Source organism: Ostrinia furnacalis, unplaced genomic scaffold (assembly GCF_004193835.3).
Source record: "Ostrinia furnacalis isolate ACB-3 unplaced genomic scaffold, ASM419383v2 OfSCF5217, whole genome shotgun sequence".
Classification (NCBI taxonomy): Eukaryota; Metazoa; Arthropoda; class Insecta; order Lepidoptera; family Crambidae; genus Ostrinia; species Ostrinia furnacalis.
The window spans coordinates 210,542-238,412 of record NW_021135456.1 but is presented as its reverse complement, the minus strand read 5'-3'; the positions used below and the strand labels follow the sequence as shown (position 1 = coordinate 238,412).

The following is a 27,871-nucleotide window of genomic DNA, read 5'->3' as shown; positions in this document are numbered from 1 at the left end:
CACCATTACATATTCTAATAACGTTGTTTTGAGGACTATGCTCTTTATTCTGAACAATATATTATTTCTGGAATGTATCCCAAACCAAGGAAACTCTATCAAAACTAATATACATTCTCCCCACGTGCATGGCACAAATAAAACAATGCATTTAGCTCGAAATATTTACTTTAATCAAAAGTTTAGAACCACTACCTTAAACATACTATCTCTTAACTAAACAATACAATATTTTCCTTTTTGGTTCACATTTTATATACAGCCTAATAATGTTTTTAAAACATACTTCTCTAAAGTTTTAAGCACTTCGTTATGTTTAACTGACTAGAAATAGAAATTAATACAAAAATTGAAAACGGTGTAAAATCTATCATAATTTGTGAATTCTTCGGTGAATGAATCTTAATAATGAACTACTAAAATAAATTAATCAAACAGTATTAATTAATTGGGAAAACATCTTCTTTCCACGACAGTAGCGCAATCGACCCTAGACATTTCCCTGAAAATCCTCGACAGATTAACTAACATATTAACGTCGTTATGTCTACACAACCAAAGGTTCAAAATGTTTTCAGTCGGTGAACAAGTGTTGGAAAAATAATAGTAATATGAAGAGATTTTCAATTTCTCAGCTAACAACCTCCAATCGTTGCCTTTCGATGTCTGAGAGTCTAAAAGCTTACAAAGTATCACCCTATCAGATTTAGTCAACACATTAGTTCGGTAGTTATTGTCGGCACTAAAGTTACTCCTATACATAGCACTGTTTTTATAGATGAAGTCGTAGCGACCCTCTTTCTTTGTTAAAGACGAGTAGCTAAAAGGATTTTCAACGATGTTCACGGAGTACCCCATATCGATACTAGAGCAACTAAAGCGTTTACAATTGAAATTCGAGTTTAGATCGTTAGTCTTAAGGTTGAAATTGACAGAATGTGACTGCTTCTGTTTTTGATGGATAGACAGATTGAGCTCTAAGCAATTGATGGCGTCAGTCTGGAGCAAATCGAAGGCGCAATGCATCGATCTGGAATTCATGTTCCATAATTGAGAATACGGGAGCTCCTGGTAGTTCCCACCCTGTATTTTCCAGCCCACGCCGACGTCTCTAAGGTTAAAGCACAAATCGGAGCAGTTCTCTTGGAAGTAAATTGTCTTTGGTTCGCAGAGTAAAGTGCCGCCGGTGCGTTTTTCGTTTTCGAGACATTCATTAAAAGAGTGCGGTGTGTCGTTGAATACGTGAACCTTCACGGTGTAAAAATTCCCGTCAGTTCTCTTGTAGATAAAGATCGCGGACTTTAGCAACTTGGCGTCTAGACCGCTGAAACTTCGGCCAACTAAAACAAAGTCGCTTAGAAATTCGCACACGAGGTAAACTTTGTACGGGTCGACTTGTGCGAAGATTGGGGTCCCGGGGGTTTCCTGACCGAGAGTGAGGACCTTCCTCCACTCCCTGGTGTTGATCTCCTCGGGCTTCTGGAGGATGGAGAGCAGCCAGCTGGTGTTCTTTAGGGCTCCACAGTGCGGGAATGTGAGGACCACGCCTTTTCGGAAGTGCATGTTCTTGGGGCCGCAGCGGATCACTGGACTGAGTTGGGTCTCACCTGGTGTGTGAAAAATCATAGTTGAGTGACAAAATTATAGAAATTTAACTCTAATTAAGAATGGAAACAAGATCGGTTTATTATTCTAGAAAGGTTTGACTAAACTAACGCTTTCTGCCCGCGAGCACGATGGCGATGCAACTGATTTCTACTGATCACCATCGCGCACGACCTTAAGATTGGTCGAACCTTAAGATCAATCTGTACAGGCTATAAATCCTTCAAAATCTCAGTAGAACCAGTAGAACTAAAAACACCAACAGAAAATCTTGAAAATCAACTTTGTTTATAATAACTATTCAACGATTATGATAATACTAAGACTGAATAAATTGCCACTGCTGCCACCTGCATATAGCTTCGTTTTAATGCTATGAAATATTCATAAAAGCCCCTAAACTAAAAGTCCGCGCTTTAACTCTCGACAAAATAAGTTACTTCCCGTAACTAGCCATATCAGGTGACGGTCCAAAGAATAGTCCAAACTTGTTTGTTTCTTTTGGACTAAGTATCTCAAGTTACCTACCTACTCGTAGTTTTGGTTTGCTCTACTTTTTACTACGACAAAAGAATAGAAGCATGTTTTAGGAAACTGGGACCTTTCCAAACTTACTTCATAATACTTAATGATTAAAGTTTATAAAAAATATAATAGGCTAGATGACAAAATTTCTATTATTAGTCCGTCAGACAGATAATTAGAAAATATTAGTCATATTTTTTTTATTTTCTTTCATAATTAAATAATAACAGTGCTACATCAAGTTGAAATGGCGCGATACGCCACGCTTGAGTAGAATTTTTACTCAAAAGTGACGTCACGCGACATTTCAATTTCAAAAAATTAAAAAATATTAGTCTAATATTTTCTAATTATCTGTCTTACGGACTAAATAGAATTTCGATTTCATTACCCAGTCATCATTCTTATTAACTACTTGGCCTAGGCCCATGAGCCAGTCGACAATACCGAAGAATGTTTAATAAAATGTATAACAATAATAATGCACAATGTGTTTTTAATCAACTTGAAAACTTCAGTTAATAATTGTGTATCTACAAGTTCTTTTTGAGGCTAACGGAAAAATACCACATTCAAAGCGAAAAAATAAAGAAGAAACAATAAACCCGGACTCGAAATATGTTCCTCTATAGGTACTCCTTTCATGAAGTCTTTTTCTGAAACGTGCTAAACTGAGTTTCAAGTTTCAGGTGAAGGCATTTGGATTTAGGTCGGCGCGGCGCTAATCCCATTTCTGGATTTACCCGGCTTACGATGTTGGGTTAACCCGCCGGGTCGGTTTAGCTTTGGGTTCAAATTGACAATGTTGGGTAAATAGAGACACTCGAGTTCTAAGTCGATTATAAGTTTAACTAGTAGATTTGATAACTGTGCCTTAATCTTGATAAAATGTCTTACAATATTTACCTAATTTTTTTACTAGTCTTTATCCCTTTTATCCCTTTAGGTAATCAATCAAATAACAAACTTAGCCAAAATCTCTACCTTTATTTACTTCTGAACAGTAAATTACGTAAGGGGTGAGTCAGACGACACAGATGTTATTTTTATTTGTTCTAGATCTTCTTAGCCTAGGCTAAACTAGGCATTTTAATCTGAGCTATCTAAAAGCGCAACAGTCGCTTGGTTATCTAACCTAGACAGTTTTATCTAGAACAAATCTGCGACCTCAAATAGCCTAACCTGCCTAAATAAGAATAGCTTTCAGCCTCTTGGTATCGACCAATCCCCAGACGGGCTAATTTTGTAAGTCCAAGGTTGAATTATTTATGGGATGCTTTAATTTACTTACAGCACTTTTTATTTGTATTTTGAACGCTGTTGTGTTCAAGTTCGGAGAGCACTTGAAGTATCTTTCATGTAGCACGAGAAAAAAAATGATATTAAAAAAATACTGATATCTTACTAAACATTTTCAGACTCATTATGGAGGTGGACGACGTGTACCTATTATGTATGTATATGCGCTCTGAAAAAACTCACATAACAGTGTACCTACCATGAGTTTACGTTAGGTGTGCTCGCTAGCGAGTACGTCAAAATTCTCTATGAAGATTTTGTTTCTTGAAAGTAGCCGCTAGGGGCGCTGCACAATATGTCATACGATTAATGTCATCTTTTTTACGCAGTCGCTAGCGAGCACACCTAACGTAAACTCATGGTAAGCACACAGTACTCGAACTGCATTCGTATTCACTGATGGAGTTGACTAACGTGATAGTCACTTGTTTTTAAAATTAAATTAACAGGTTTGCCGCCTTTCCACTCTTCTTGATTCCAAGATTCTTGACTTCTTGATTTCCATAAAGTCCGCCACCAACCGGCCAGTGTGGAAATCATTGGGCCTATATTCAGCAGTGGACGTTCTATGACTGAAATGATGATGATGAAAAAGTTTTGACAATTACCTTCTTGCAGCGTTGGCCTGTTCCACTCGTCATCGCTGACTTCAATCGAGAACAGCTCCTCGCCATCCAACACCCCGTCTGGCACGAACAAACTGACGCCACACTTGCTCAAGCCCAGCCACCCCCCTTCAGCAGTCATGATCTTGGACGCTGCTGTCTCCATCTTGGAAGTTTCTAGATGGTGCGAGAACTTGGAGTCGACTGACGCGTTGTTCCGTAGTGACGGGGACATCTCTACACTCTCGTTGCCGTAAGACGAACCCGCTGTAAAAAGGGAATTTTTGAAGTTTGTTACATTGCTATGCTACTAAACAGGCTGTTCCTGTGATAAAAATATTTAAGTTGCTATATGTGTCAACGTCGTCTTTGCTTGCATTACGAAAAATATGATACTGTCAATAAATTGTGCCTTACAAATAAGCAACAGCATAATATCAGACTACATTATAAGATGACATAGAGCTTAGTATGATCTGCCGTCATGTAACTCTTTTTAAACAAGGTTATTTCCAAAGTGCGCTTAGTCTAAGGATTGCGTTGAGAGTTGATTGAGTGAAACAATGCGCTAGTTTCCTTAAAAACTATTTTAGTCCGTCAAATACATTATCAAAAAATATTGGACACGTATATTTTTATTTTTTAATCAAAGAAGTAATTACGAAGTTATGAATATGATGCGTTGAAGTTCCGCGTGACGTCACAAACTTCCATACTTTTAAGTACGCCTTAACGTCACGGGCCTCTTATTTTGAACTTTGGCGCGCTTTATCTCTTTCAATTTTCATTACTTTAAAAAAGTGAAAAATACGTGTCGAGTATTTTTTGATAAGTTAACCGACGGACTAATTCAAACTCTAGCTTTTTTACCCAGGAAAGATCCCTATTGGCTAAAGAAAGCCTTCTTCCAAAGATATAGATTGGTTGAAGCAACACAAAGCATGCAAAGGCTCACAGAAGCAGCAGTGACAGAACTCACAGCTCAAAAAGCAACTCGAGTCGGAGCGGTCTGAGCGGAGCGTGTCCTTGGCGCGCGCGCGGCTGTTTCTTACCTCGTGGTCTATGGGCGAGATGTAGCTGCAAGAGAAGGCATCGATTAAGAAGAATAAGTAAAGATCGATTATAATTTGAAATCCGTTAATCGGTATAACGCCTGTATTAAAACTAGAGAGTATGTAGGATAGGTGCTCGATACGAAAGAATATGAGTACCAGTCAGCGTCAAATCCGTGATACCCAAAGTGGCCAAAAAACTGACAATACAATCTTATTGGAACTTTTTGGCTAATTTGGGTGTCACGAATTATTTGACGCTGACTGTAAAAGGCCTCAGATTTTTAAATAAGTCGAACGAAAGTATGGGGGAAGAATCAATAATTTTCATACAATTTAAAAATTATAAAAATGTAAATCCCATTGTCACATTACTTGGAATAAACCACCCAATTTATGACTAATAAGAGGCTGCAAAATTAATTAAAAATTCAAATAGAAAGAAACTATTCCGAGTTTCCGAGACAAAAGAAAAATGGCAGACATAGTATACCTTGCTCAGTATTCTGGCGTCAAGATAAACATTATGCAAATCTCACGAAAACTCGCGCTATTCACAAACTTTTGCTTTCTTTATTACAGCAGTGTCTCGAAAACCACTGCTTCTATTTAGTAATAACAGCAATGAAGGAAAAATAGGAAAACTTAAAGCCGGAGTTTATAAAACTTTCATTATTCAAAGTGCATTTGAATATTTTACCATCAGGGGCTTCTTTAATAATGCACTTTGCCGTCTTGCTGGGTTCGGGCAGCGTTCATAACAATTATAGTTATTAACATGATAGCTCTATTGCTGGGGGAGTATTTAAAATCACTAAAGTACAACATGGTAGCACTTTCATTTCCAGTAATAAACAAAAGTTTGCCAAATGGGACTAAATTACTTGCGTCACTTTTTTATGTGCTATGGTAAGATTACTAGTCACATATTTGGAAAGTGAATAAGTGTCTTGAGAAATCTACACAAAAGAAGTCAACCCACCCTGGAGTAACTTTCAGATGAAACATAAAATGGTAAAACGGCAAATAACAAATTCTGTCCCAGAAAATACCCAAAGAAATAAAATCAAAGATGGAAAGATAGTGATTTGATTGTGTAATTAAATTACTTACTTTATTCATTAGCATTACCTGATTCTTACCAATAAACTAAAGAGACAAAGCAAATTGTAGCCACTTTCAATTTGCGAGCGCATTCCATAAAGGTCATAGCAGACTTATCAATCCGGAAAGGGATCAACCGTATCGCTTTTCGCGCGCTGTCATGTCATCGCCTTTCGCGTGCTGTCAACCGCGCGTTTACATTACGGTGCGGATAAGTGTGCGTTACAGTACGAAGTTTCATACAAAGAATACTGACCGCCTCGTTGATGGTTGATGCGGTTACGATCCGTTTCCAAGTTGATAAGTGTGTTTCGTCCGTTAATCTCCCTCTAGAAAAGTGTCACGTCTAGTAGTTGGTAGAGAACCGTTCGGGACGTGCGCGACGTACCGATGAGATAAACGTATTAGCTAATTGCACTGCATCTGGTAGCGATAGCAATTAGTATAATAGAACCCTAAATTAGAGGTGTTTTTATAGTTTTTTGAATGAAATAAACTGGGAATTATGCAAAGAAACATGTTTATTTCTTTAGTATGTTGTTTAAATTTAGTTGGTCTAATCTAAACCTGGTGCAGGTTAATCTTATGATAGGACCTACTTACTTAATAAAAATCTGTAGGGAGTCAATCAGTAAAAAAAACACGCCACATTGCTTGCATTGTACTTCTTCTGGGTTGCAGTAAATTAACTCACAACACTGGCAGGTACCTACTCGATTCTGATTTCTCATACTACCTCGTTTTTATTATTACTGACGGGATTGCTACCTTACTTTTGAATTTTCGATATTCCGATACTCAAAATTAAGGCACATGGTAGCAATCCCGTCAGTAATAATAATTATGTTAGTGACTGTTAGTGACCATGAAAGTTTAAAACAATAAGTACCTATACCTACCTCGTTTTTATTTGTTAGGTAAGTAGTTTTCTCGTTCACATTTTCATGCAAAGTCCACACCTCCTCAAATGTATGAAACACTAAACGCACCTGTTAGCCAGTTGAGGCACTTCATACAAATGCTCGTTCCTACTAATATTAGAAGTGTTTGTGTGTCGATGAGTACGTCTGGAGTCGATGGTGTGGAACTCCTCGTGGATGGTCAGGTCTGGTTGGTTTGTGAGGGTCCTCTTTATCACATTTCCGAAGTAATTCGACCCTGTTTGAGGAAAAGAGACTTAAAATCTAACACATTATGAGTACAGTTCTTTTACGTGATTGACATAATTATAAATAGAGGAATATGTGAAAAGAACTTGCCTGAAGGCGGTTTCACGTAAGGAGAGTTTTCAGTCATCTTAAATTTCATATACTTAATTCCCAATATAACAACAACAACAAATATCAGGAATGCAATTGACAATGCTATCAGGAGTGGCCAGTACGACGAACCTGCAAAGAATGGCCGGACTAAAATTTTTGAGATGAGAAAATGATCATTAAGCAGGATATTGGGTTTTGTGATCTCACCGTCGTTGATAAGTGCTGACTTTGATGTTCTCACGCATACGGGACACTGAGCGACCTGGTAATCAGTGCCAGTACAAGGTTTCCGTATGCTGCTAAGGCACCGCCGTCGTCGGGTCTTCAGACAGTCTGTGTCACATTCTGACCACTCCGACCATTGCGACCAGCGATCTGGAAACAAATGACTGATGTAGAAATCCTGATGAAACAATTGATGAATAACTAACCAGGTTAACCACTTTTAAAGCAATATTTACCTAGTAAAATATCCGTGGATTCGTCGGCTAGTCCATCCATACCATCAACGTACATATCTGAAAGAAAGACCTTAGTTAAACAGGTTTTTAAGGTGATGACACCCTGCTCAATTGCAATAAATTCCACTCTTTGCATCTCGCTTATTCACTTGACAATGGTGACATTAGTGAAAATAATGGATATCGCAGTCGTTCTGTTAAGCCTTTGCAATGGTGAATCCCCTATCATAGTCTGTTGCAGCTTATCTGTGGTCTACTCCTGACATAACCAAAGGTTAACTAAATCACAATCCAAGCAGTCCTTAGTCTTCTGCACCTCCTGCCCGCTGCAGGGCTGCCCCCCATGCAGCGGGGGAGGCGCGGTGCAAGACCTCTCCCTCCGCCGGCACTCTCTCCTCTCCCGGTCCTCCTGGCTGATACAATAACTGTCACTCTAACCTTCTGACGCAACCAACAAGTTACCTAAATCACAATCCAAGCAGTCCTTAGTCTTCTGCATCTCTTGGCTGATGCAGTAACAGTGACCTTCTGACGTAACCAACAAGTTACCTAAATCACAATCCAAGCAGTCCTTAGTCTTCTGCAGCTCCTGCCCGCTGCAGGGCTGCCCGCCATGCAGCGGAGGAGGCGCGGTGCAAGACCTCTCCCTCCGCCGGCCTCCTCTCCTCTCCCAGCCCTCCTGATACAATAGCTGTCACTGCAACCTTCTGATGCAACCAACAAGTTACCTAAATCACAATCCAAGCAGTCCTTAGTCTTCTGCACCTCCTGCCCGCTGCAGGGCTGCGCCCCATGCAGCGGGGGAGGCGCGGTGCAAGACCTCTCCCTAAGCCGGCCCCCTCTCCTATCCCAGCCCTCCTGATACAATAGCTGCCACTCTAACCTTCTGATGCAAGCAACAAGTTACCTAAATCACAATCCAAGCAGTCCTTAGTCTTCTGCACCTCCTGCCCGCCATGCAGCGGGGGAGGCGCGGTGCAAGACCTCTCCCTCCGTCGGCCCCCTCTCCTCTCCCGATCCTCCTGACTGATACAATAGCTGTCACTCTAACCTTTTGATGTAACCAACAAGTTACCTAAATCACAATCCAAGCAGTCCTTAGTCTTCTGCACCTCCTGCCCGCTGCAGGGCTGCCCCCCATGCAGCGGGGGAGGCGCGGTGCAAGACCTCTCCCTCCGTCGCCCCCCTCTCCTCTCGCGGCCCTCCTGGCTGATGCAGTAGCAGTCACTCCAGCCTGACCAGGACGTCCATCCTCCGTTTACTGTTGGGGATTAGAAAAGCGAATGTGTTAAAGCCATAATTTTATTATTTTAAGAAGTTCTTGGTAGTTAGGTCTGGTCAAGTAAGTAGGTAAATGCAAATCTTAAGATTTACATTGATTATCCCTGATAAAACGATTAATATGTATGTATAGTGAAAAACCATCTACAAATATCTGAATGTAATAATAAAGTAGGTACAAAAATATTACGGTTTATTTGGGATCCAAAATCACTAAATACGGAACAAGTTTTGCGGTGTTGTGCTTCTAAGTAGAATAAGGTAATGCATTCTTTAGAAAATAATAACGGATTAGAACGTGTAAGCACCTACATACGTACGTGAGAATATTAACGAATTATTTTTATTTGACAAAGGTTTATGAAGTTCAAACGAAGTCCCTTACATCTCTAACACAAAATAGAAACGAACAACGAAAAGCAGCGTCTTAAGACAATTTGTAGTTCTTAAAGTAGTTACTGTCAGTCAGCTCTGAGCTTAAGCACTCTTAACGACTTGGAACATAACAGTTCAACTCACCGATAACTTTTAACTGGGCTGGCTCCGATATTCTTTTTCCCGCCAAGTTTTCTGCCACACATGTGTAGTTCGCCATGTCCTAGAAAACACTGTGTATTATTTGAAGTATTTAATAAAGATTGAATTAACGATATGGTTGACTGAGTTGCTCATTATTGTAAGGTGTAGTAGAGTCTATATTAGGACGTGTAAAAAAGTTTTTGTAAGGCCAAATATTGTTTAATAATTACGTTTTATAAACAAAGTTATTAATATTGAACACTTCATATTGCTTATCACTTCACAGTAAAAAGAAAAACTATTATACTGTATTTTCAAAATAGTTAAATCATGTTTAATTTACGTAGTAGGTATCACGTATATTTTCTACGCGCAATATTAACGTTTCATCTGCATAATTAGCATATTATTTCCACGTTAAATTTTAATTATAATCAAAAGTATTATTCTCGAAATAAATCTATAATTTCACTTACCACCAAAGAAACCTGCTTGATTACCAAATACCCCTCCTTGGTCAACTGCACGTTATCATCTGCCACCACCGGGGCGCCATTCTTCAGCCAGTACAGTTGGGCAAACGGCGCCGCCGGGGGTGGCTCGCAGCGAAAGGTGGCGGTTGCGTACTGCTTTATCAGTTGGGTTTGGGGGGCGATTGGGAAGTGCTTCTTTATGTCTGAAAGTGTGGATTGAATTAGCAATGTTCATCATTATCAACAAGGCATTTGGTCTGCATTGCAGAAGGACAACCTCCTCTAAGTTACCACCAAAGTTAGGTGGCAGTGGACGGGGTGCATATCTCATAGAACTGGGGGCTTAGTGTGAGTTTACATAAAACGTCATCACTAGTAAAAATATATGAAAATTGTGAAAAAAAGTGGACCGACGATCTGGTGATGGTCGCGGGCAGTACCTGAATGTGGATACGAATCTTGGGTGAGGACTTTATAGTTACAACAATGGACGTCTTATGGTTTAACGAACGCGTATCAACGATTAATTAATTTCTAGAGCACGACTTCTCTTACAAAACTTATCAAGAGAAGTTACTCTGTCGCAACAACGTCTATACATATAATAAGAAGTATTCACTGTTAAGTGGAAAATTATTTTCAAGATAAAATAAACTTTATCATTACCAGCAACAAGATGGCAAATGAAACAGTTTCTTAGATGTAGAAATTTTCGTAAAAATATGATTTCCAGTTCCAACTAATTGTAGCTAAGTTCTTTAAAACTCAGCAGTTGCCATGAATAGGATATTTAGAAATAATATTTTTTAGTTACTAAAAAGCACTTGTTACAACTACAGACAAATAAATTGTAAATTAGAAAAAAAACGTCTTTTGCTTTCATTATAAACTAGTTAGTTTTAATTTTCCCTCGATGGTTTCATAGATTTTAGACGGCCTAGTCTCTTGCGATTGACAGTCAAATGCGATAAAGTTAACTGGAAATTGACGCGAGATAACGTTTGGCCGTATTCTGTTGAAAGCAATATTATTCTGATATCACTTTGAACCTTTGATAGAATAAACCTTTGGCAATACGGATGCGATGTGACAAAACACCCGCTTCGGTGAATAGAGATAGCAGCTTGGATTCAACGTATGCTAAAGGTTATTCAGAATATACGGGACTAATCCCACCTCTCTGTCCCATCACTGCAACTCTTGTATAGCCAGGATCTACAGCTTGGCCTTAAATTAAGAAGCCCAACCTATGAATATTGACTAGTCCCGGAGGATAGCTAACTTTCTTGGAACCCGCAAAATTTTTTTATCGTTTAAGTTACGGTCAAAGTTAAGTGGTGCAACTCAGCTTTAGACTTTAAGCAACTTTGATAATGCGCCACTTTTATGAAGTAAGTAATAAGTACCTAAATTTACATTATAGTAATGCCAAATTACTTTAAAAAAATCATTCTATACATTACATACGGAACCCAAAAGGAAATAATTGATTTTTTCCTCATTTCACCAGCATGTTTAGTTAAGTAACGAAAAAATTTCAAACTTTATTACACAATCAGACTCTTTGTAAAGTGGAAGGGTTACTAACAATAAATAAGCAAAATTACCATCAAAAAGACTTACTTACAGGCTAGTTCTATAGTCGCGGGCTGGCTCCGAATATGCCCTCTGCTCGTCCAAGCAAAGCACGAGCACTGATAGTTCTCGCTACCAAAGTACTCATCGACGTTTTCCCTTGTCACTTTGTACTCCCCCTCTATAATTCGCACCCCCGTTTGCGGATCGACGAATTCAGAGTTGACAGCCTCTGTCTTCACGCCATTGCATTTGAAATATACCTACGGAGATTTGTTACGAGTTATGGTTATGGTTATACAAGTCAAAAGTTATGCCCCTTTGTGGCAAATGAACAAGCGTTTTGAGGGTGGATGTTATTGATTGGTACTTAATTAAAAGATATCTTGGAAGTCAATGTCGTCATTAATTGATCCTTGAAACCGATGTAATTGTTTAATCGTCTAGTAATTAGACTGTTACCTTTAATAAGGTACGAGTACTTAATTGCTGTCTCATTGATATTAGCTACTATAAATAAGATATTGAAACTTGAAACTTTGATTATTGGTCGTTAACTCGTTCCCGGTTCTTTAAAGATCGTGAGAACGATTTTTTCCTGCCTGGCCAAAGGTTAACTTGCAGAGAATTCCCAATGGCATTAGCTTTCCCTTATGTACCAACTCATAGGTATGGCTATAATACTTAAATAAATAAATAGGTATACCTATTTATGATTTTAGCAACAACATCCTCCCGTTACAAACTTACATACATACATCCTCCTGATACATACGGCTTAAAATGCCATTAAAACTTTTATAACTCCATAATAGAATCTGTAACTTACTTCCAAAGCATTGGCGGCTCTACACTTCAACGTCGCTGGTTTATTCCTGACGACATAAGTATTTTCGGGCTCCAACAAAAATATCGGTAAATTATCTGTAGTAGTATGAAGAGGGATTTTATCATCTATGGGAATGACGTCATGGTCGTTTCTTTGTGTGACTAAATCAGGGGAGTCTTTATAGTTTAGTTCTTTGTCGTAATAATCTAAGTAGGTTGTGTCATCGTCACCATCATCTTCTTCAACCTCCTCGTTGTGAGGGAAAACCGGTAGCAAATAGTCGTGTGCGTCATTCTTATGATGATTCACGAGGAACTCGAGCGGTTTAGAATCGAGCCCTTTTAGGTTGGTTTCTATGTTATCTTCTGTGTGTGAACCTACAAAGAATTATTGCGATAGATACAGATCGAAAAAATTGGTAAAAATTTCATTGGTAACTAACTACAGGTTATTTTTTCTAAAGTTAATGATAAGTAAAATTGTGGCTAGAGTTAATATTTATTACATTCACCTGTAACATGTAAATTGTAAACAAAGCTATAGTTTCCAAGTAAGAACTTTTGCTTATGTAATACAGATATTTTATAGTAAGTTAAAAGCAGTAAATTTTACAGCCGGCTCGTAACCACAACTCATGCGGCCTGAATAGTCGGTAAACAATGAATTTATGTGTAAGTATTATAAAAACAACTGGGTACAACATGCAACCCTGCAATAAGATTCAAAAATATATCTTCATGGTAATTAAGAAATTGATGACAAACAAAAATTTAAAAAGTTTGTTCTTAGAGATCTATTCAAAGTTCTGTTAAAATATTGCAACACATAAATTTGTTAAACTAGATAAACATAGTGTCACAAAAGTTGAATAAAACTAAAACATTTGAAGCTATTGGCTGTAAATAAACATTAACTTAATAAACTATCACTTTACCTATACGAAATATACCTTAACACTCGTTATGTCAACAATAAATACCTAGTTAAAAGATAATAATTTGTTTAAAAATACTCCTTACCTTTTACAGTTTTTTCTCCTCTCGTCTGAAAAGCCAGGTGCAGTTGTACCAAAAAGAAGAAACTCCAAAAATTCACTTCCATTTATAACTTTTTCCAAGATTTTTAAAATATCAACATACGCATCGGAATCATTGCGTTCCATTACTACATTCACTATTTTTAATTTAAATTAATTCTTCCAAAGCTACATCACGTTTTGAATCAACAAAAGTTCACTACAGAATCATTAAGTTCGTTCTACATTAAACACAGCACTTTCCCAAATCAAAATTATTTTGTCGCACTATCGTAAAAGTTTTTCCGTTCGCGCTGGGACAGGGTGAGGTGTAGTCCCGGCGACAACTGAACGTCTACTAGGACTCTAGGGGATGAATGAAAACGTCCCGAACCGGGCATCCCCTCTGCGCATGTCAGGAATTTACCAACTTCTTAGGCAAACTTTTGATGGCGCTTTGGTGGCAATTGGTTTAAAGTATCTCGAATGTTGAGGCTTTTTGAGAGTGATTAAAGGGTGAGTTAGTCTAGTGGTAGAGTAACTTGTGTATTTGGAAACTTAACATGTTGATCATGATTTTATTATGATTACGAATACCTACTGGTTACTATCTGTACAGTACGTTTTACACAAGAGTAACTAATACAGTGTGAGTCACGTTAAAGTGTATATATGAAAATATATGAAACTAGACCTATTTTTATCGACAAATAAGAGGTCAAATTTTTTTTGAGATTTTTTTTTATTTTTTTATAGAATTTTTTTTCTTCCAATTACTTATTGTAAAGAAAACGTAATAACTTTTAAACTAAGCGGTATGTCCTGATAAAATAAAAACAGAAATAATGCTAAATAACAGGCGATACTAAAAAAATACATAAACAACACAAAAATGCCAACAAATAATAAAAAATGATACTTTTTGAAAAAAAAAACTGCTTTTAAATTCGTGTTTTTTTGGTTATTTGATAAATTTCTCCAAAAAATGCCCCAATAACAGGTGGTTTTTATTACTTTGTATTATTTTCTATCGTATTATCTTTGTAAAACCGAAAATCGCATGGCTCTATCCCTATCACAACATTTACTATGATCGTTTGAACAAAGGCCTGCCACAACATTATTCTCCTTTATACAATTTAGGTAGAGACAATTTTAATTTTAACTAAAATGCTTATTTTACTTCGAAATCTTTTGTTTTTATTTGAAATCTAACTTGACTTTATCAAAATTACAAATCTAGAGCCATTTTCAGTTTCGTTGTTAACGAAGCGTTGAATGGCGCGCCCGGAGAGGCTTAGTTCAAACGATCATTGCAAACGTTGTGATAGGGATAGAGACATGCGATTTTTGGTTTTACGAAGGTAATACGATAGGAAATAATACAAAGTAATAAAAACCACCGGTTATAGGGGCATTTTTTGGAGAAATTTATCAAATAACCAAAAAAACACGAATTTAAAAGCAGATTTTTTTCAAAAAGTAACATTTTTTATAATTTGTTGGCCTTTTTTTGTGTATTTTATGTATTTTTTTAGTATTGCCTGTTATTTAGCATTATTACTGTTTTTATTTTATCAAATATACCGCTTAGTTTAAAAGTTATTACGTTTTCTTTACAATAAGTAATTGGAAGAAAAAAAATTCTTTAAAAAATAAAAAATAAATCTCAAAAAAATTTTGACTTCTTTTTTGTCGACAAAAATAGATCTAGTTTCATCTATTTTCATATGTACACTTTAACGTGACTCACACTGTATAGTGTTAGCTAGTGGAAAGTACGCAGAATATTGATTGTGTAAATTGTACAGGTGGTTTATGTATAACCTTACTTTCACCTGAAAGTGTGTGTAGGTAAATAAAACTTCTGAATTCATCAAAATAATGTATAATTATTTGGGTAATTAGAGAAAAAGAAAACATTTTTAAAACAAATAAATTTAATAACTAAAAATATTAAAAAATATTGGTTTCTTCATGCGCCGGTAAAGATGCCTGCAAACCCAGCCTCGTCGTTTAGTTTTATGAAGAACAAAAATGGATGGTTAACCAGGCATTTTATTGGTTCTGCTATACTTAATTTACTTGTGATTAGAGCTGAAAAAAGTAATCACTGTAGTCATTCGAAGATGAACTAGATAAAAACTTTCAACTTCGAATTGTTTGGGTATTCGATTCACCATCAAAAGGTTTAGAATGAAAACTTAAACAGCGCCCTGTGAACGTGACGTAAAGTGAACTTTGTATGAGAAATGGTAGCACGAAACTAATTTTGACAATCGATCGCCACGTTATCGTTGAATTCGAAAGCTGGGTATGGAATTTTGTCGAATACGCAAACGATTCGAAGTCGAAAGTTTTATGCTAGAGGTACTAGATGAGCACAAAACGCGACTCTCCATAGAATTTTGTATGACAAAGGGCTCATCAAGTCGTGAACTCAATTGCCCGTCAATTTATTGATTTCAAAGCTACTAAAAATCTAATTTTATAAGTCGCCAATTGAAAACTAACTCGGACTAAAATGAAACGTTTTTTTAAAGTTGTGTAGTACCCCATTATTAAGTTAAATAGATATGGGGCTAGAGTCTATTAAAATAAACGATGAAAGGCTTGGAAAAATTAGAACGTGGTGCGATATTTGACGTTGGTTCTTGGTCTGTCGAGTACTTTAAAAGGGCCGTTATTAATTCTCAAATTGAATTATTCTCATTCCAAACTTCGCTAAAACCTTGCTAACATTGCGAACTTCGCAGTCCTACTTAAGCTCGGTAAAATATTAACGTGGAAACTTTAATAAATGGCCTTCATTTTAAGACTCCACTGAAATCTTAACGTTACGTATTAATTAATGTCTGTTTTATTTAAAGAAATTAATAGCTCTTGATTTTAGTTCTATTTAATTTTGTTGACACGTAATTTTTTTAATAAAAAACTTTCATGTGAGATCTCAAGTTACGTTAGTTAAAAATTACAATTTAAGCAAAGTACTTCTAAAATAGGGAAACACGAGTCTCAACGTGATATTTTTATATGAGTTTCAAGGTAACTGTTATAGTTTTTAGTTGAAATGGAACGCGAAAGTTTAAAATCTTATAAAGTACTAAACAATTACTTTAATCGTTGGTGAAGATCCCTGCAAACAACTGTTCTTCGTCTCTTTTTATATAAAACAAGAAAGGGTGATCAGCCTTGAAATCATCCTCTTCCAATAAAGACTCCGCTACCATATGGATCGCTGAAACCATGATTGATAAATAGGTTTCAATCTTTTCGCAGGAGAACCAAAGTGACTGACATAGCCCGCAGAATCGCTAAAATCAAGTGGCAGTGGGCGGGGCACATAGCTCGTAGAGCTGATGGCCGCTGGGGCAGAAAAGTTCTCGAGTGGCGACCACGAGCCGGAAGACGTAGGGTGGACAGGCCTCCCACTAGATGGACTGACAATCTGGTGAAGGTAGCGGGAGGTGCCTGGATGCGGATGGTGCAGGACCGGTCTTTGTGGAAAACCTTGGGGGAGGCCTTTGTCCAGCAGTGGACGTCTTTCGGCTGAAACGAACGAGATTTCAATCTTACTTTAAACATTGGTAAAGATCCCCGTGAACAATTGTTCTTCATTTATCTTTATGTAAAACAGAAATGGCCGGTCAGCTTTGACACTGATGAGTCGTTCCTGCAATGACGTTGGTTTAATTTGGAACGCTGAAACCGATTATGGCTATTTCTCATCGCCACGGTTCTCATCGTCACCTTCGTGGCGAATTTTATTTCTAACTTATTTCAACTTTTTGTAAACAAAAATTGTAGCGCTTGATGTGAAGATTGTATTCTCAGTAAATCAGTCAAATAGTGAGTCTCGTTTGGAAACTTTAACGTTTTGAATTTTTTGATGCCACGAAAGTGATTCTGTACTTCACAGCAATATTTTTTTCAAACTTTACTACTGTAAATGACTCTTAAGTATTTATAAAACATATATTTTGTCTTATTTTCATAGATAAATAGCAATAACATAATATAAATATATCTCACCTCCCCAATGGTAGAAGCGCGACTGACGTTAATGGAATAGAACGCTGTGATTGGTTGCTGGTGTTCGGTTTAACGGCAATGTTGTATTATTACTCAAAATTTTAGGTACCTAAAATCGTGTGACCAACGTATTTCGCTTTCGCAATTCAAAATAATTATAAAAAGATATTTTTTTGATTATTGTGTGGAAAGTATATTTAATTACGATGATTTTAGTATATGCTACACACAAATTGAATGAAAATTGTGAATGCAGTAACCAAATGTTTCATTGCAACCGAAGGTGTGACACGATGAGAACGCAAAAAATGACCCCGTTTTTTATCGTTTCATGTGATTTTTTCATTTTATTTTTGCTTCTATTACGATAAAATTTATTTTTTATGTAGCTAAATAGATATTTTATCATCTGATTTCAAAGTTATTGTTCTAACTTAAACCGTTTATGAACTATTATTGTGTGACCATCAAATTTGAGTGTAAATGAGAAGTACCCTTATAAATAAATTTTAATGTTTGTTTTTGATGATATAATTGTTATTCTTATAGTAACCAAAAATACACAAAAAAGGTATAGTCCGGCATCGGCAATTTTATAGGTAGAGAAACGGCCTATTTTTATTATTATGTACCTAAACTTTGGACGATACTAAACTGTGTGAGAGGTGGGGCTTATCTTAGTTAGGCATCATTTATTTACTTATCCATGTATTTAAAATATTTACCAGAAGCTGCCGCAGCCTCGGAACCTTTCTCGTTGACTTCTATAAAACACTTTTGCACGGCCTTGGAAACCATAACAGTTTGGTTGTGAACTATTTGCGACAACCCTGAGTTCCGGTTGGAGAATATGTGCTTGACGCCTATCTAGAAATGGAGTTACTGGTTAATATTAAGAACAATGGTACTATTTGGACAACCGTGTTGATAGAATGCCATCTGTCTCTTTCCTGCTTCCAAGGATTATTGAGGAAGTCATATAGAGACGGTTATATCCAAAAACTTTTGCAGAGTGGAGTTTTACAAGCATTTTTTGTAATCACCAACAAAAGTGACTGTAAACTACAGATAATATTACCGTATATTACTAATTTACAAGAGCTGCTTGTGAACAAACTATAGTATTTTTAAACGTTTTAATTAATTTAAGTATCTAAATAAACAAATCAAGCCACCAATGCATGGTTGAATCCCACTGGCCGTCGTTGTGTTACTGTGATGTGATGACTATAGTGCAAAACACTTTATGTATCTTCTCCATGTCTATTAAAGAGTCTAAGTCCCGTTTTCACCATCAATCCCTATTTTATAAGTAACCCCTATTGTAACACATAACAGGAATTTTGTTTTCAAGGGTCACTTAAAAATTAGGGTTTGATGATGAAAACGGGCAAAGTCCTTACCTTCTCGTACAAAGCTTGGAGATCCAAGCTCGTCTCTATCCTGAACTTAGGCATGGTAAGATTGACTCGGAGCATATTCATCTTGGAAATGGCGTCGTTGAGCAGGCCTGGTGCCAACTTTAACTGCCTTAAGAGAAGGGTCAGGCCCTTCTGTGCCACGGGAAGCACTATGACGAACGACGCATTCTCTCCTTCGTATGGTAATTCTATTATCTGAATTAGAATGTAGTGTTATAAATACGAGAAACAAAAGACGATATTTATTTATAATTATTATCTTCTTCTTCATCAGTTTATTTAGGCGATTATCGCACTGCGCCGCGCTCCGCCGCGGTACGCGAGACGACAGACTAAATCATTGTATGCAAGTACCTCAGTTTGTATAGAACACACTGACAACGTGTCTGCGCGCGGGATTTTTTATATGAAATCACGCGGACCGCGGCGGAGCGCGGCGCAGTGTGATAATCGCCTTAGTCTCCTCCACAGGAGCATGTCCATATTCTCTATCTCTAATTTACCAGAAGCTAATGAAGGATTTGGCCTTCAATCCCTAGATTTGACCTAGACGGGTTGGAGAAACCTGATGTTTGGTGGTGATGATGATGTTAAATAATATCTCTATCACAATAAAGTATCGTATTCGTTTGTTCAATTCGTCAAGTAGAATACCAAAGATGATTTATTTTATTAGTCCTTAGTATTTTAAATTTGACTACCTTGCTTCTTAATTAGCTCCTTAAAGCTTAAAATATTTTCATGATCTCATAAGGATCTTATATTTTTCCTCTAAGATCTTCAACTAAAAATATGTATAATCAAGTTACATAGCAAATTAGGCCTTGAGCCCAGTAGGCTAGCTAATGAGGGTAGACGTTATTGGATTGCGCTTCATTTGGGCTACAATCTGATTCGATCTTATCCTCCTGATGTAATGATTAGATTATGAAAAATGTAGCAATTTGCTTCTCTCAGATTAGGCTGTACTTCCTAAGACTTTAGTAGTAACAGGCGTAGAAGTAATATGGTTTTGGCGGTTTTTATAGCAATACTTATTTACAAAGATTTTGTTCATTTTGTACTGTGCTTACCTGGGCATCCAGAACAGTGTTTTTAGTATATTTATAATTTCCTACACGCCTCATCATGGGCAGTTTCCTTTCACCGTAGGGCGAATGGAAGGAATCTACTGTGACTTCTTTAAAAGGAAATTTCCAATGACCCTGAAAGAAATAATAATAATAGTTGGCAGTTCGTACTTTGATCACCTCTAGTGATCTCTCTTCCTCTGTATGATTTGAGACTGATCCGAATCAGCGGTGCACGGTAAAACCAAAACATTTTGTGACATCATCAACAATTAGGCTGGTTAGTGTCACGCGGACTGTCAGTGCGGATCGCTCCGCACAGCCGATTTGTATGAACTGCTAGGGAGCGGAGCGGTACCTCCGGACGGCATTACTCTAAAACGCTCCCTAGAAGTTCATACAGATTGGCCGTGCGGAGCGGGTCCGCACCGGACGGTCCGCGTGACTCTAAAACCAGCCTTATTATTCGTAAATATTTAAAAATGTTATGTTACTCGTTTTAAATAAATTAAGCATCAATTTTAAAGTATAGTTATAAGTCATCTCTACGAGTTCAGCACAATACTATGTACCTAATTAGTTACTTACCAAGAAATAAATAGCGTTAACAATTACGAGGGACGTGTCGGCAGATATATCTGCCGGTGTAAGAATTTCTGAGATCCGGCCCTTGGTGTTTTCATATACCTAGAAAGGTAACATCAGATTGTAGTTTAATGCCCGTTTTCACCATCAATCCCTAATTTTTAAGTGACCCCTATGGTAACACATAACAGGAATTTTGTTTTCATAGGGATCACTTAAAAATTAGAGCTTGATGAATGAAACCGAATGATTTTAAGTGCTGGATTCATCAACATTGATTATTTCAGCCACAATGACCGAATTAGAAAACAACGCCAAATACTCAAACTAAGCAAGTTTTTTAAGTAAACTTTTGTAGAGTTAAAATATTTGGAAAAATCGAATCGCCTAAGATGGGAATCGAACCCACGACCTTTTTCGCTTGCGGGGTGACTGCTTTCACCATCTGAGTTACTGAGATATGGAAATGGTTCGATTCCAACGACCATTTTTAAGTCATTTTGAAACACAGAATTTTTTAATTGGTCAGACTATGATACTGGAAACCATTTATTTAACACAAATTTTAAGATTTGGAGTGACGCGAAATACTGCAAAGACATTTTAAAGCGCAGAAAGTAAACATGGTATTTACATTTTCAGCATCCTTCTATCAAATTTTGGTTTTGAATTCAGGAAGAGGTCCGGATTTAGGCCTGCTCCAGTAATATTAAAAGGGCTTCATAAATAAATTTGCATTTTCATTAAAGGAATATTAATTCCGCGAGTCGCTTTCTGTTTTGATGTAAGTCTCGCCGATCGTAATTTTACATAATATTCAATTTGAGTATCTCATCAACCGGGAGCTAGATACCGATTTAGGTAATAATTATGCATTTTAAATTTCAGATCTAAGGGTTTAATTTACGAACATTTTACTGAATAACAAATATCGTTATCTCCAATTATAATGTAAGATGACTTTACGCTGCTCATGCTCAGCTACGGTTTCGCTACGGCAAATATTGTTACACCTTAGTCGTTGTACAGGACTTAACTTTCGTAGTATGGGACATGCTACGAGATTACGATCGTAGCGTGTGCCGTACTACGAAACTTATAAGTCCAGTGATTTAGTAGCAGTTAGTGTGTGTGTTGTAGTACTAAAATTTAAATTAACACCCAAATCGCTCATTCTCTCAGCTCAAGAGACTGAGAGATACTGTAACCTGTAATTTTTCGAACGAATCACTTGTGAAGGGCATATACGTCACACAATGGCATGTTCTATATAGTCTCATCTAGGAATATGTTTTAAATTGAAACGTACCTAAAAGTATAGTTACTTACCATGTTATTAATATGAGCCGCCGCCGCCTTGGGTTTATGAAAATCTACTTTCTGTACCGATGATTTGAATACTGAGTACGTATCATCGCTGTATTTTCTAATCAATTTCACATTTTTAGATACGAAGAGAGTGCTTGCGATTGATAGAGTCACTCCTGGGAGGTAGTTGAGGGTTTTGATGATGGCTCGAAGGCGCCGCTTCACCTTAAAATCAAAGAAATCAATTTTTTTTTGATAGTGGTCTTCCTCCTTACCTTTTTTGGTTAGAGACTATTTTCAACGATTTTTTTTCAGCAGCACAAAGCAGGTATCTATATTTTTGGACTCTTAAAGGATCTCAATCGTTGTATCTTCACAGCAAAGTTCAAATTGATGTGGGCACTATAGCCACCAAAGTCTGGTTAAAGAGCTTCAAAATGTTCTTCTGTCTATCTAGGTATACCTTCTTTTTGTCGTGTTGACAAAAACCTATACAGTGTCAACCTAAAACTCCGCTACAAGAGTCATCGTCAGTAGCATTTATTAAATATTCCTGCGTGCAGTTGTTCATGTGCTTCATCTTGTGGCGTTCGGAAATAAGTGATTTCCGAACGCACATTTACTCTAGGCATAGACAAGTGCTTTTTAATCTGTGGTTTGGCAACAAAACTTTTCACTTGTCAGACAGAGGCCTCAACTTTTTACCGCGCGCATCGCGATTATAATTTGTCTTTAAATAATGTGAAATGTACATAGTTCATGTAGTGTTAACTGTGTGTGCTACTTTATTATCATTGTACCCACGCCTGATTCTGCGCAAAGTGCGTCAATACACGCAGTTCTTTGTCAAAACGACTACGGAGTTTCATTCCGGCATGGGAGACGCCGACTCACCAAAGCCTCCCAAAATCTACTATACCTACACAATACTTGCCTTTATCTTACGGTACCCGATAGCGTTCAGCAGCTCGGTCCGGCTGGCGCCCCTGCTGGTGCCGAGTACCAGCTTGCCCAGCGGCAGCAGCGCCGATAAGGGGGAGCAGATGAGGTTGCGATTCGGGTCTGCTAGTGCTGCGTGCTGTTGTTGGAAATTCTTACTTAAATTATTTGTTGTAAGGCCCATTTTCCTCGAAAAGAGGAGAGTTACGCCCGTACTCACAAACGTGTTTGCTTTAGTGACGCAGCAAATTAAACACGTTGAATAGAACTCTGTGATTGGTTCATGTGTCACCCTGTGCGTCCACGCGCACTGTAAGACCTCATAGTAATGTTTGTGAATACGGGCGAGAGATGTGTATGTGACCGGCATCAAAATAACGGCGTAAAGTTATTTTTTTTATTTGCCTGCTCTATCCAAAGACGCTTCTTTCTTCAACAAAGTGTTTAACTAGCTAGTATTTATTTTGTGTTACTGTTAATACACTAGATATGCAATTAATAAAAGTTGCTTAACATTTCAGTTCAGCACAAGCTGATAGAGGTCTCTGGCTCTACTGCTTACTGTCGCTATACAATTCCTACGTACTTAGGCACAAAAGGCGCAGGCAACCGACTTTTAGTTGGGCGTTAGTTGGGTCGGGCTGTTAATAAGTACGGACAATAAGTATAAAAGTGCGCACTTACTCCAATTTGGTATCGCCGATTCTTCTGCATACAAATTAAAATCGGACCCAACTATCGGCCAACTAAACGTCGGTGGTTTGCGCCTAGGCTAAAACAATTTAGTGTATAAAAAATATTACCAAAGCAAAAGACTGTCGTAAAGTGCCATTCAAATTAAACGGCACCGTGCCGCGGTAAAATGACTCAATCCAATTCCTATCTTCTGCTGACACACTGTTATCTTCTACAGAATCCCAATAATCATCTTCATGTCTTAGTTTCCTTGCTGTTATAACCGCTAGTGATGTAATGAAAACTAAAAAAGAAAGTGGAAAATATTAAGTTACTTGAAATTTTATGACGTTGGCCATAAGTTTCATAAAGTACTTACCCAAAACTTACAAATAACTTTTTAGTTAACAACTATAGTGTGGAATTTCAATCCTTGGCATCCTTTTAAAACAAAACTCTACTCTTGATACACTCTACGCACTTATTACATCATCTTATCTTATTAAAATATTTAAATGAAGAAAAAGAGAGATCCATGGAAACTGTTACATTAAAAAATACCTTTCATGTTTTAGTATTTAATGCTATTTGAAGCCTTTAATAAAATGTAAACTTGCCTCCCGACAGCAATTAAGAAGAGTATGTACTTACGAACAATGCGCTTCATGGTTAAATTAATTAAAATTATTGAAAATATTTTCGCGCCGAAATTAAAAAAAACTTTATTCAACAGCCAGACACTTGTAACAAAAAAATGTTAAACAACTTTTTAATTGAATTTTCATGTTAATCGATCGCGTACAGCATAGTAAATTGATTTTATCTTCATTTCATCCTGTCTATTATGTAGTAGGTAAACTATCTAATGAATTAACGCAGCTAACATACTTAGCTTTATGCGCTGCTCCATTAAAAATCGGCTTCTTCAAATCAAAACCTTGGTAATTCTGTTAATTTGGGGTAACTTTATTTTTAATTACGCATTACAAAGCAATAACGTTTCAAAGTACCTGAAGTTTCAAAAATTCGGTGCAGTCCTGTTGTCCCCCCTGCTTGGCCCCCCTGGGGGAGCCAACAGGATTTCGAAATCCTGTTGTCCCCCCTGGCTAGGGGAGACAGCAGGACTTGATTTTTAATCAATGATTTGAGGACTGTTGTCCCCCCTGGCAAACATTATTAAAAAGCCATATATTTTTATAACATTAAGAAGGACTAGAGTACCTGAATGAAAGCCAAATTGTCAAACTGAATACCTATTGAGGTAATTATTTTGCTGTGCAATCAGTATTTTAGCTTAGAATTCGGATTTTTTTAGTATGCAAAAAGATGATTTTATCTAGACGTTTGTCAAATAATAATTATTATTAACATTTTGATAACGAAAATATATAAGTTCTTGGTACCGCTTCATAGCGATAAGACCGCCTAATTGTACCTTATGTGTTCCTTTTCTTTCTGTTTCTTTTTATGTGGTGTACAATAAAGAGTATTTATTATTATCTCTTTATTCAATTTCCTTCTTATTTTTAATATTTTTTTTACAATGTAAATTCTGTACCCCCAGTGAAAAGGGAGCTAAGTCGAAAATGGTGATTTTTGGGAAATCGCATTTGAAGTTAAAAAAAATCCTGCTTCGTCGCTATTAGAGATAACTGGGTGAAATATTTTATAGGTGAAAGGTAATATTAGATATGATTAGGCAGTGTGCCAGTTTGGGAAATATAGCATGTGGTTTTTTCGTAATTAAATAAAAACCTAGTTATATCACCATGCACGACAACTTTACATTCGTGTAAAGTGATATAATGGGACATAAATCATTTTACACCAGACTGAATTGACCACTCGCTAACAAGTGTAAAGTGATACATTTTACGCCATTTCTGTTGATATTTTTTTGTTTCTTCAATTTTAGAAAAAGTTGTAAAACAAACATAAGTAATTACACTATGAGGAATCATTATTTCAGGTCATTTAGGGTAAATAGTCCAAAAAAAATTACTTATATCAATAAACACCAATTTTGTGGTGAGAAATAAAATGTGTAAACTGATCTAACTTACATAATAGTGATCTAAGTATCCTAATAATTTTGTGTAAAGTGATATAAGTGGCGACTGTAAAGGAATAAGGCTAGAATTTGAGACTGAATTCTAATTATTTGCTCCTTAAATGTTTATTCTGATCTGAAACTCTACCGATATACCTAACGATTCTGACATACCAAGATACTTATAGGTCTCAGTTTCGGAGAGAGATTTGAGTGTCATTGTCTCAGAAAGTTGTAAATTCGGAGAATTCACAACTTTTCCCCGCTCTACATGTAAGACCGCACACTTGTCTACACCGAACTCCATCCTGATGGCGTTGCTAAATACCTGTGTGGTTTTTAGCAACTTCACCAGGTCTTGTCGTTTTGGTGCAAACAACTTGAGATCATCCATGTAGAGCAGGTGACTAATGACCTCACCCCCTCTTCGAAGCCGATAACCAAGCCCTGAATCCTTTAACAGAGTGCTAAGAGGATTCAGTGCTAGGCAGAACCATAAGGGACTCAAACTGTCACCCTGGAAAATGCCTCGCTCAATCCTTATGAAGTTCAATGGATCAGGAGACCTCTCACCACCACCTGGCTGCCGAAGGACTGTAGTCCACTGCCCCATGCATGAGCGTAAAAAGGATCTCAGAGTTGCATCAACCTTATACAACTCCAAAATCCTCTCCAGCCATGAATGAGGCACCGAATCATAGGCCTTCTTATAGTCAATCCAGGCAGCAGAGAGAGCTTTCCTGCTCCGCCGAACTTGTTGGCTAATGGTCATGTCTATGAGGAGGAGTTTTTTATTACCACGAGACCCAACCTTACATCCATTCTGAGCAGGGGCCAAAATATTGTTCGCGACAATATGTGTGTTAATTTTTGTGGTCAGAATAGATGTAAGGAGTCAGAATAGATGTAATATCTAATATCTTTATTATTATTATTATTACCGGTACTTACTATTTCTGAATATTCCAAAATCTGCTTTACTTGCTTTTAACAGATCGTTATGAATTATCCCTACTAAATAATATTATGCGAAAGTAACTTTATCTGCCTGTTTGTTACGAATTCACGCCTTAACCATTGAACCGATTTTGATATTTGGTTATGAGATAGTTTTGAGTCCTGGAAAAGGAATCAGTACAGTTTTTGAAACAGGGATGCACTCTATATTTTTTTCTGTGACAGATAAAATTTTACGCGGACAAAGCCGTAGGCAAAAGCTAAGTAGGTACCCTCAGATCATAGAATGGATGATCTTCTATGATCTGAGTAAGTAGGTACCTCTATTATGCTATTCTCATGTATAAAAAATATTATCTACTGTAAAGTTTATCAAGTGTAAGTAAAAATCCGTTTAGTAGTTTTTACGTGAAAGAGTATATAACATCCATACTCACAATCTTCCGCATTTTACCCCCTTATGTATCCTTCGTATTATTTCCTATCCCTAAATAAATAAATCCCGTTCTTAGCGGATGTCTAACTACACCCTTTAAGGAACCTACCTGCCAAACTTCAAGTTTGTAGGTGTTAATGTGTTAATAATACCGGCACCAACACCTATCAAAATGGTAATTATTATTTGACAAACGTTTAGGTATTCAGTATGGCAATTTCGCATTCAGTCAAATACTTCAGTTTTTCATAAATTATGCTCTAAAAATATTGGGCTTTTAAATAATGTTTGCCAGGGGGGACAACAGTCTTCAAATCATTGATTAAAAATTAAGTCCTGTTGTCTCCCCTAGCCAGGGGGGACAACAGGATTTCGAAATCCTGTTGGCTCCCCCAGGGGGGCCAAGCAGGGGGGACAACAGGACTGCACCAAAAATTCAAACCAAAAATATTTTCAGTCTGTTACTAAGTGCAAGGGGACTATAACAGCGCCATCTATCATTGTGTGACCAAAACTAACACGACACTCTGTGGCCATTATCAGTTTCTCAACATACCGGTAGAGAGCGTTACTTCTGACGTAATAACTTTTGTTTGAGCAAGATAATCACTTTAGCCACGATAATACAGGGCTTTAGCTAATGAGTTTGAGTTTAGAAAATTTTAGAGATTATTTTCTTTCCCATTTTAAAGATTGTTACAATTTTTTCCAATTTATTGTTTAATTGTAACACTACGTGCGTGCATTGGAAATTTAAATTGTCAATGTCAGATTGACAGCTCATTAGTGTCAC

General features: G+C 37.1%; 1 protein-coding gene across 1 annotated transcript; it reads right to left on the bottom strand.

Moving 5' to 3' along the window:
* Positions 1–163: 163 nt before the first annotated feature.
* On the bottom strand, positions 164–26,457 carry LOC114360876 (netrin receptor UNC5C). Its single transcript, XM_028315722.1, has 21 exons — positions 25,860–26,457; positions 23,764–23,939; positions 22,956–23,099; positions 22,043–22,246; positions 20,717–20,815; positions 20,132–20,263; positions 19,041–19,253; positions 18,363–18,504; positions 15,589–15,702; positions 12,591–12,967; positions 11,814–12,024; positions 10,190–10,389; positions 9,714–9,792; positions 8,989–9,174; positions 7,914–7,970; positions 7,660–7,827; positions 7,450–7,581; positions 7,180–7,348; positions 5,014–5,111; positions 4,038–4,301; positions 164–1,607 (listed from the first exon to the last, which is right to left on the bottom strand). Exons 1-21 carry the CDS (start codon positions 26,455–26,457, stop codon positions 445–447), a joined length of 4,926 nt encoding a protein of 1,641 aa, XP_028171523.1. The 3' UTR covers positions 164–444.
* Positions 26,458–27,871: the final 1,414 nt, after the last annotated feature.